The sequence below is a fragment of the Paramormyrops kingsleyae genome, chromosome 10 (assembly GCF_048594095.1).
Source record: "Paramormyrops kingsleyae isolate MSU_618 chromosome 10, PKINGS_0.4, whole genome shotgun sequence".
Classification (NCBI taxonomy): domain Eukaryota; kingdom Metazoa; phylum Chordata; class Actinopteri; order Osteoglossiformes; family Mormyridae; genus Paramormyrops; species Paramormyrops kingsleyae.
Window position 1 is genome coordinate 32,779,056 of NC_132806.1, and position 11,093 is coordinate 32,790,148.

The 11,093-nt window shown below is 45.0% G+C and overlaps 1 protein-coding gene across 4 annotated transcripts; it reads left to right on the top strand.

The window, feature by feature from the left end:
• The first annotated feature begins 421 nt into the window (after positions 1–421).
• Positions 422–6,667, top strand: fbxl3l (F-box and leucine-rich repeat protein 3, like). Of its 4 annotated transcripts, none has more exons than XM_023791673.2 (6): positions 422–440; positions 704–806; positions 3,830–4,208; positions 4,347–4,469; positions 4,567–4,738; positions 5,356–6,667. In XM_023791673.2, the coding sequence occupies exons 2-6, from the start codon at positions 748–750 to the stop codon at positions 5,997–5,999; spliced, it is 1,377 nt and encodes a 458-aa protein (XP_023647441.2). In that variant the 5' UTR covers positions 422–440; positions 704–747; the 3' UTR covers positions 6,000–6,667. The 4 variants fall into 4 exon arrangements, with proteins under 4 accessions (XP_023647441.2, XP_023647440.2, XP_023647439.2 ...); XM_023791672.2 differs by lacking the exon at positions 422–440 and adding an exon at positions 456–582 and having other exon boundaries at positions 679–806; XM_023791671.2 differs by lacking the exon at positions 422–440 and having other exon boundaries at positions 486–806.
• Positions 6,668–11,093: the final 4,426 nt, after the last annotated feature.

Here is an 11,093-nt window from a genome sequence, read left to right on the forward strand (position 1 = left end):
GACCTACTTTCGGAGCTGCGCGCGCTAATCGCCTCCTGGCGGCTCACGAGCCACGCATTCAGCAAATGGCTTGCATTTTAAAACCTATGTGTTTTTAATGAAAATAATCACATCCGGAATCAGCAACCGTAATCATAGTAATAATAATATTGTATAATAAAAGCACAACGTATTCCATATGTTGTGCATGACAGCATGCATAGATTACATGCAAGGCATTTAATTCATATAGACTGAATCATCATCTCATATAAGCATGTTTCCCTAATGTTCACGGTCCCGCCATCGTCAGAATTTGTATAAATTTCAGTTTTTCAGGGGATTAACACCGACTTCTATAACGCTAACAACAACATGCATAAACACACTAGTCTGTCCAATAGGAAACTGTTGAACAAATCGGAGTCCGCGATCAATGGTGGCCTGACTTGTCACTCAAGGTAGGCCTATTTTTTTTTTACTCAAAGCTTTGCTGTTTTGATTCACACAGCAGAGGCAAAGAAGTTTACAGCGAGTCTGGACTGCTGATTGTAATTAAAAGAAATACAGTTTAAAACCTTAAACTAAATGCGTCAAACAAATGTATGTAAGCTATATCATTTCATAATTGATTAAACTGTATTAGGGTTTATTAACATGCGATTTTATTCCGTTGATTCTGGCATAAATAAATTACAGGGTTTATGATACGTATTTTGAGCAGAAGTCATATAAAAGCGGTAACACTGGAAAACGAGAAGACGTCACATGGCTGCAGCCACTACGGTTAATTACTATACGAATTACAGCGGCTCGAGACCTTGTAGGTGAGTAACCTGCAGTAAATTGGGGGTAAATATGCATGTACGCATTACAGAAGAGCGTGTCTGTCATGCAAATGATTTCAATTATCAAGTCAAAGTCTTTTATTGTCGATTCTGCCATATGTACGTACAGGACATAGAGGATTGAAATTATCTACATTTAGTGACCTTTTATTGTTTGTTAGTGCAGGTTCATAGTGTTAGGAATTACAGGGCATGTGATGCCGTAATTATACTTATTACGAAATTTTCGGTATTATTCATACCACAACGATAAATCCATGCCTTTGGTTTAGTGTGTCGCACAATGTCGTTATGAAAGGTTATTATTTGGTTTCCTATTTTGCAATGAATTCCCTTCATTGACTAGTATACACTTATTGTAAATACACAGACACGAGAAGTTATTGATACTACGTACATGACAAGAAAGTTTTTTTAGGAAGTCACAGAACTGGTATTTGTTTTTACAGTTAAATCTCTTCGTCCTGTAACCTATTGGAAAAGTAAGATTGTGTTTTTCAGTAAACAGTATTAAGAGTAATCACATGATAAAAGTAAATATTTTATAAATCGGTTTGTCCCAAACCACATGCATGCTTATTTTTATGCCGTATTGTTCAACGTGGCCCTGCGTTTTATTGGAGGAAAGCAAACGCCTCTTGTGCGTCTTTCTGCGCGTGGTCGCTTTGCGCGAATCCATGTTTCGCGGCTCTCACGTGCAGCCGGCGCTCGAGCCTCCAGCCCCAAGCTGTGAAGTGGGCTCGCTGCCAGGGGGGAGGCTTATATGGGACATTGCTGGCCTATATTCCAAAGGGAGAGATCTGGGGTAATCTGTGGCGATGGCTGCTCTTAGGAGTAGGGGTGGCGCAGCAACAAATGCGACATGAATCAAGAAACGAACCAAGCAAAATCCGAGTAAGTTAGCACGCGGCGCCTCATTATCTGATCTGAAGTACCACCGCAGTATCATGAAATTCGCTAAAACAGCTTTATTATAAGCAATTTTGGGGCTACATGGAAGTACTTCGGGCTGTTTGTTTATTGGGCAGTGATCATTTCGCTGAATAATAAAGCCAAACTTTCTGTTTACGTTAGATTGAAACATTATTTGCAGTTATAGGCTGTAGGATGCAATATGAAAGTTTGTTTCAGCGTCAGCTGCCATAATGTATTTCAGCGTGTCGAGTTCCCTTTGAACACCTTCAAAAGTAATTAAAAGCATCCTGAAAGCATTGTTTGATATGAAATCTTAAACCGCGTAATCCTATTAATCATTATTAATAGCTGCAGTATTTGTCACAGTGCAGTATATCCCGTGCATACTGTATGTTTCAGGACATTTTAAGAGGACGCGCCCACCCGTGCAACAACATCACGAGGTTACGGCGAGCCGTGTGTGTCTCTTCATCCTAATCAAAATTCACATTCCTTTTCGCACCGCTGGGGTTCACCTCACAATCATTGGCCACATCGCCGAGATGAATGCTAATTTATGATTAATTTACTTTCACCAGAAGATAATTACAGCTACTGAACTAAATGAACACTGAGTGTTCATATCAGATGTTGGGATTCCTTCTTACTGTTGGAGATACTGACAAAACCAATACTGCAATAACACCATTATGAGTAATGATTATAGGGTTACTAGTAGTATTACAACCAGTACTAGTAAATGTATAGTAGTGATACTCATACAGTTCTGTGCACAAGTCTTATGCAAACAAAATGTTTAAAGCTATGTATCTGCGTAGTAAGATGAAGTGTATCTTTGCTCAGAAAACAGCACAATTTAATATTAGAAAATATATCAATAGATATTATCATTAACACAGTAAAAGCAACAAGATTCCCCAAAAAGTTATTGATATCTAGTTGGATGGCAAGACGAACATGGCTTCATTTCCCAAACCTCTCTTCAGGGGCACCTCAACCATTCCATGCACGCATAAAATTTCACCATCTTAATTAATGAACTTAATTCATTAAATAACTCAATGAGGAATTAATTAGCCAAACAGGGTGTAGTAGTGGTACTAATCAAAAAATACTGGGGTGTGTTGGATAGTTACTGCAAACACTGGGGTGACTTTAGGAGAGGTGATGAAATGGCTAAGCTGACACACTTTGACTGACATAATGCCATAGTCTTACACCAACATGAAGATCATTTCAACATTTTCTTCTCATTCTCAGATTTTTGCACAGCACTGTAAATTTTGACAAAAGTTGACAGATGGAAACAAATGTTGAGGTTGTTGTGATGCATGACGGTCATGAAGCATCTGAATGTCAAGCTTGGCTTAGTTTGATCCGGAGAGGCCTTCAGACTGTGGGGGTCAGGGTTAGGTCACAATCTGTTCAGTGAGAATAAAATGAAAGTAGGCGAGTGTGACACTGTCTCCATCCATCCATCTTGCCTGAGCATCAGGTGGGTCAGTGTTCCTCACTCGTATCCTCGGGCACAACACTGCTTACTGGCATCAAAGGGAAGGGTGACTGCAGAAGACACTTGAATTTGATAACTCAATAAGTATTTGATATATCTTATTGTTACTTCACAAGAACATTATATGGATGAAGATCTGCATGTGATTTCATTTTGAGGCACTTCACACCAATGTTGAAGCAAGACTGCGTAGTGGCGGCAAAGGAAAGAACGGCTACAGAAGATATTTGATCTTATGAGTAACACTAGAAGTCTTTCATGTATCTTATTCAAATTGTCCAGACACATTGTATGTAAGTTCGGGAACTGATTAAATTTTAGACAATTTGCACCAAAATCCATTGTTGTCATTCCAACAGCATCTAATTATTAGTTTGGTTGTTTTCATTTACTCTCTATACAGCACTTCGGCCAACAAAGGTTGTTTTTAAAGTGCTTTATAAATAAAGTTTGTTTACCAGCTTACCTAACTTTTCATTAGGAAATGTAATATAAACCTGGGAGATCTGTGATTGGACCAGTATGTCCTCCTTAGTGTCCGGATCGGATCTGGGTCACTTTTTCTTTTTTACAGGATGAAGCGAGGAAGATTAAATATCAAGCCGGATAGTGAAGTCCTTCCCATTTGTGACGGGGCAGTGAAGCGACGTAGGAGTGCGGCGGTGGGCTTCCTCTGCAGCCAGTCCCAGCAGCACGACAGCGTGGAGGACTGGGGCAACCTGCCTCATCACGTGGTGCTGCACATCTTCCAGTACCTGTCGCTGGTGGACCGCGCCCGTGCCTCCTCGGTGTGCCGCCCCTGGAACGATGTCTTCCACATCCCTGACCTGTGGAGGAGGTTCGAGTTTGAACTGAACCAGCCGGCCACGTCCTACCTGAAGTCCACCCACCCCGACCTGATCCAGCAGATCATCAAGAGACATGCACAGCATCTGCAGTATGTCAGTTTCAAGGTAAGGCTCCCTGACTCACACCGAGTGTCCACAGCAGGCGTCACCTGTCAGGGCATCTAGTCTTCGGTGAGGAAATGCTGCCCACAGGTAAAATGGACTTTTTTTGGCATTTATTTAACTGAAGACCTGCACTTTCAGGTTGACAGCTGCACAGAATCTGCAGAGGCCGCTTGTGACATCCTGTCCCAGCTGGTGAACTGCACCATCAAAACGCTGGGACTCATCTCCACAGCGAGGCCCAGCTTCATGAACGTATCCCAGGTAGGGCTCAGCCAAGCTTGCTTGGACTGTGATGGAGTCAGACAGTGGGGCCAAACTGGGCGAACCAAAGACGTGCCTGTTTCTCTTCCTGCCACAGTCACACTTTGTGTCAGCTCTGACCGTGGTGTTCGTGAACTCCAAGTCCCTGTCGTCTATAAAGATTGACGACACGCCCGTGGATGACCCGTCCCTGAAGGTACTCGTGGCCAACAACAGTGACACGCTCAAGTTGCTGAAGATGAGCAGCTGTCCTCACGTTTCACCCGCAGGTGGGTCCGGCCATGACGCCAGTCGCTGACATCAGAGGTCTATGCTTTTTATAACCCTGATTCTGTGCTCAGTGCCTCTGAATAGATCAGCTGGGATTAACCACAGTGTGTCCATGGCTCAGAAGTTTATAGAAAGTGGTACAGTAACTGAGTGACAGAAGGCATTTACTCAGAATGTGCAACTTTATCGAAAGTATTAAGTGCAAGATAAGCTTTAAGGCCAGCTGTTAAGGTGCTAAGGTAATGTAATCTAGTTCTCACACCAAAATGCTGAGTTACATAGCTTTGGTTTATTCTGGGAAACATTACAGATGAACCACAATCTACAGACTTCAAATTTTATATTTTTTGATCTCTGAATTGTATGCAAACAGACAAAATAAAAGATAAGCATTTTCTGCGTTTTTTATGGGTTAATTTTCATGGGTGCAGCAACAGTTCATGTCGTGGTTGAGGACGTATTTTTTGAGGGATCCAGCTGCAGGTCTGTTGAGCAAAGTTTTTAACCTGAATTGCTCCAGTAAATGATACAGTTGCACTCAGTTGTAAGTTGCGAAGTAGCTAAACTGTAATATAGCATCTTAGCTTGTTTTGCTGAGGTCCTTCTGTGTCTGCAGGCATCCTGTGTGTGGCAGACCAGTGTCACGGCTTGAGGGAGCTGGCGCTGAACTACCACCTGCTGAGCGACGAGCTGCTGCTGGCGCTGTCCTCGGAGAAGCACGTGCACCTGGAGCACCTGCGCATCGACGTGGTGAGCGAGAACCCCGGCCAGACGCAGTTCCACACCATCAAGAAGAGCAGCTGGGATGCCGTGGTGCATCACTCGCCCAAGGTCAACATCGTCATGTACTTCTTCCTCTATGAGGAGGAGTTCGACCCCTTCTTCTGCGAACAGACGCCCGTCACCCACCTCTACTTCGGCCGGGCCGTCAGCAAGGAGATGCTGGGCCGCATCGGGCTTAACTGCCCCCGGCTGGTGGAGCTTGTGGTGTGTGCCAATGGACTGGAGCCGCTGGACGAGGAGCTGATCCGCATCGCCGAGCGCTGCAAGAACTTGACGGCCATTGGGCTTGGCGAGTGCGAGGTCACCTGCAGCGGCTTCATCGAGTTCGTCAAGATGTGCGGCAGCCGCCTTACTCAGCTCTCCATCATGGAGGAGGTGCTCGTCCCGGACAACAGCTACAGCTTGGAGCAGATCCACAACGAGGTGTCCAAGTACCTGGGCCGCATGTGGTTCCCTGACATGATGCCAACCTGGTAGACCGGCCCAGCAGGTCTGCTCCTTCCCGCTACAGCTGTTGTGCTGTTATATGTCCGTCACCTTGTCATGTCTTATTTAATATGTGTAGTTGTGCCGTCTTAGGAAGTATTCATTAAAAATGAATGGTGTGATCTCCTGGATGAGAGATGAAATTGTCTAACGTGCAAGATACATATTCCATCCATCCATTTTCTATAACCACTTGCCGGTTGCAGGGGTGGGTCCGGAACCTATCCCAGAGGCTACGTGTGCAAGCAAGATACATATTATTAAGTGCACTGTAACCCTAATAATCAGCACTGATATTTGTAGGTCGGTGTATAACCCCATTGTCTACAGTCAGAAATATGAGGTCTGACTGACTCAATCTTTATTCACTACATCCCATGAAAGAGCAAGGAAGCCATATATACAGGAAAATGCTTCTCTTTCATCTATAAATTCAAGGCACTTGTAAAATATTTTAAATATAAAGTGTATATTTTTAGCATTGTCTTTTTTGTTCATTTGGTTTTTGTTCAGGGTAACTACAGTGACATCGCTGCATTTCTGTACGTCATATAACAACTTTTCTTAAGCACGGTCGTACCGCATGTGCATCATACTGATCCTGTTATGTGCAGGCATGTGTTAAGGTTCATGTGTTAAGGTTCATGTGTTAATGTTCATTCCTGGTCTTACCTGCACCCTCAATCTGGACTGCAGACCATCACGGAGGATCATTTTCTTATGCTTCTGCTAAAACCCTGAACCTTCCTCTTTGCTGTTTCAAAAATAACAGAGGAATATGCTTTTTAACACTGTCTAAAAATGTTCATTGACAATAAGAATTACTGTAATCTGGAATAATCCATTGTGTCCGCTGATTTATCTGTACATTTTATGGTGTTTAATTGAGATGAAGATATTTTTATATTACTGCAAAGTGGTGTTAATGACCTGATTTCATAAGCCGAACCAGATTAGTTCTCCACGATGCATGTTATGGAAATATTTATCTGTAGCCATTCTTTAGGATGTGTATGCAAATGTAAATATGGTGGGATCCTCAGAGAGTGAACAAAGACAGAACAGCCCACTAGGTGGTGCTCTCTGTTCAAAAATGGGCATAAAGCAAGGCCCAAAGTAAGCCAAGAGCACCATCTAGTGGGGTCAAAAATACAGCAAATGGTTCATGAAGCATCATTTTGTCCATTACTACAGATAGCTGTTCTGTATTATCAGTGGTGTTCATCTGCAGCTGGGGTCTCTTTGCTAATCTCTGTAAGAGTGCCACCTAGAGTAGTTTTAGGAGCAACTGCTTCAAACTGGCAGAAAGGAGGAAATATGAGGCGGCTTATGACCCAGTACTGGAATGTGTCCTACTGCAGTGATACACAGCATGCTCGATGGCATGCAACGCGCTTTTACTGGCAAGCGGATGGAAGATTTTCCAAGCTGATGAAAAGAAAACAGGAAATCCAGTTTTCAAATTTGAAAAGAGAAACTCATATCCCCCAAGTCCTCTGAGAATGACCTTAACAAAAAAAATTAATTCAGGTAACTGGACCTACTTTTAGCAGTAGAGACAGAGGTGTGTTCCCCTTATGTTAGTCAGACATTTACAGATCAGTTTGTCAGACCTAAACCATTACCCCTGAGAGGCCATCCATTGCACTGCAAAGCCGCCTTTCTCAGTGTAATTATGACTGCAGCACCTTCAGTATACGCACCATCTGTACAGTTCCTGTTCGATGGTTTCTTCTGGCTTCCCCCACCCAGGCTTTAATACCATGATGCAATGGTGACGTCAGCCACTGCAGCTGTCACTGATTGGCTGAGATACCTGCTTGCACGTGCATTACTAACATGAGAGGTGCGTTTTTATGTAATGGTAGATTTGTTTTGGTGTAGCATTGGGTAGTGTATGCTTTTATAGGGGGGTGTCTCTCTTTGAAAGGGGAGCTGATATTGCCAAAATGTCTAATATTTAGGTACACAGCTTTCTGTTAAAGATATACTACAAAGGTATTTACTTTTGGTGCAGATTAGTTTGGTGTGCTAGCAAAAGCGTAGTATGCTAGCAAAGCACAATTTAACCTGAGCTATGAATGTTGAGTGATGCCATAAATACCATTAAATAGCGATGGACAAAATGACACTTTATGAACCATTTGCTGTATTTTTTTCCCCACTAGATGGTGCTCTCGGATCAGAAAAAGTCACAAATTGTGCCTCAAAGCACCATCTAGTGGGATCAAAAAAATACAGCAAATGGTTATGGAGGCTTTGTTGTGTCCATTGCTATGATTAAGATTTTTTTAAAGGTAGTAATGATCGTGTTGCTCATAAAGACCAGTAGCAGATAAACATCTGTAGGTGAACTGATAGGACTGCATGCGGCAGAACAAACAGAGAGGCTTGGATCAGGTCAGGCCAGCACTGCCTTGTTTCCCATAAGAGTGACACTTCTGGAGTGTTCGCTGCATCTTTGTAGTCGCTCTGTGTACCTTTGCAGCGGAGTGTGCAGATCTGCGATATCCAATAGATGGAGACATGCTGATGAACTGACCATGAACTGCTTCATCGCAGAGAATTCATGTCCAAACCGCTAAATTTCTGCTGCTTTGAATAGTCTCCTGGAAGCGCCTGGTTCTTTTAAGTTGTGATATTAAAACTGTTGTAAATAGCCCCACAAATCTCTTTGTCTTCATTGCACCAGGTTTACACTGACCCCCCAAACATTTATTTTCATAATTTCGGGAGGTTAATCCAGCGTGTCTTAATAAATGCCCCTCCCCTTATAATGACATCACACTTCAGAGCGACCCTTAGATACATGGGCTTTTCCGCATTTGCTCCATTCACACTCCTCGTCCATCACCTCCTCCAGGTCTGAAGGACCTGAAAGCTCCCGGCCTGAGTGCCTCACACAGAGCACCACTGCAGCTTATTCATCCTACTTTGGCTTTTGGTTTTGACCCGCTAATGTTCCTGAGAAAAGGCCGGTGGGTGTGCAGAGAGCTGCAGAGAGCCTCACCGCCTGCTGGACGCCTCTGCTCCCAGCATCACAGGACCACGTGTCTGAAATGAAGTCCACCAGCTCAAATGCATTTTGCCATTTAGGGTTCATTCATCCTTCTTGATTTGCCTGTGCCATGCCACACGGGAACAGAAGTCTCTGAGCTGGGCCGTTGACATTTTCACACTGTGAATTTGATTAATTCGCCAATTTAATTTCCTTTTATTCTTTTTCTCTCTCTGACAAGGACATTGATATTGTAATTGTTGTTCATGGTCCATAATAAGTCCTGATGAGACCCTGGCACCAAGACTAACACATGCATTGTGTAAGTCAGGGTTTCTCAACCATTCCAAGCACAAGGCCCTGCTGCTCCTCATTAATCATGTCGGTGGTGGGGCCAGGACTTCTTCAGATTGAGCTGATTCCCTGCCAAAGTTCCACAGACCAGTAGTTGAGGATCCCTGGCCTAAATTACAGAGAAAGGATATGCCACAGTTTACCTCGTTTACTATTCATTCATTACTCTGTGATGACATCTTCTGGAATAGTTGAAGATATCACGGGTGAACATGTAGCTTTGAAATGCTGGTCATTCACTCTATGGACCTTCTGCATCTTTATCTTCTAACCAAGCTTCATGTAGGCTGGTAATGCACCATTATTTCAGTCACAGTAGGACCCGGAAATATTGAAATGTGTCTAAAGAAATCAATGCCTGGAAAAGCACCATTTCCGGCTTAATATGTCAGTTTGTGTCAATGCATCCCTGCAACATCTCTGAGATATTTAACAGTTCATGCTAAAGTGATTAATGCACCTGAAATGACTAGGTGTCGTGACCATGGTGAATACTGACATTTTGATCAAAATGCAGTTTTTACAATACTATTTAAAAACATTACACACACACATACGTGTATGTGTATATATATATATATCCATCCATCCATCCATTAACTTCCGCTTATCTGAGGTCGGGTCGCGGGGGCAGCAGTCTCAGCAGGGAAACCCAGACTTCCCTCTCCCCGGCCACTTCCTCCAGCTCCTCTGGGGGAATCCCGAGGCGTTCCTAGGCCAGCCGAGAGACATAGTCCCTCCAGCGTGTCCTGGGTCTTCCCCGGGGCCTCCTCCCAGTGGGACATGCCCGGAACACCTCACCAGGGAGGCTGAGGAGTGTGATCTCCAAGACAGCCCCGCAACATCCAGAGCCTTGAGGAACTCCGGGCAGATCTCATCCACCCCCAGGGCCCGGCCACCGAGGAGCTTTTTAACCACCTCAGCGACCTCTGCCCCAGAGATAGGTGAGTCCACCCCCAAGTCCCCGGACTCTGCTTCCTCATTGGAAGGCGTGTCGGTGGGGTTGAGGAGGTCTTCGAAGTATTCCTTCCACCGACCCACAACGTCCTGAGCTGAGGTCAGCAGCGCACCATCCCCACCATAAACAGTGTTGATGCTGCACCGCTTTCCCGCCCTGAGACGCCGGATGGTGGACCAGAATCTCCTCGAAGCCGTCCGGAAGTCATTCTCCATGGCCTCGCCAAACTCCTCCCATACCCGAGTTTTTGCCTCAGCGACCACTGAAGCCGCGTTCCGCTTGGCCCGCCGGTACTCATCAGCTGCTTCCAGAGTCCCACAGGCTAAAAAGGCCCGATAGGACTCCTTCTTCAGCTTGACGGCATCCCTCACCACCGGTGTCCACCAGCGGGTTCGGGGATTGCCGGCGCGACAAGCACCGACCACCTTACGGCCACAGCTCCGGTCAGCCGCCTCCACAATGGAGGCGCGGAACATGGCCCATTCGGACTCGATGTCCCCCGCCTCCCCCGGGACATGGGAGAAGTTCTGCTGGAGGTAGCAGTTGAAACTCCTCCTGACAGGGGATTCCACCAGACGTCACTATACGCTTGGGCCTGCCAGGCCTGGCCGGCTTCCTCCCCCACCAGCGGAGCCAACCCACCACCAGGTAGTGATCAGTTGACAGCTCCGCCCCTCTCTTCACCCGAGTGTCCAAGACATGCGGCCACAAGTCCGATGACACGACCACAAAGTCGATTATCGAACTGCGGCCTAGGGTGTCCTGGTGCCATGTG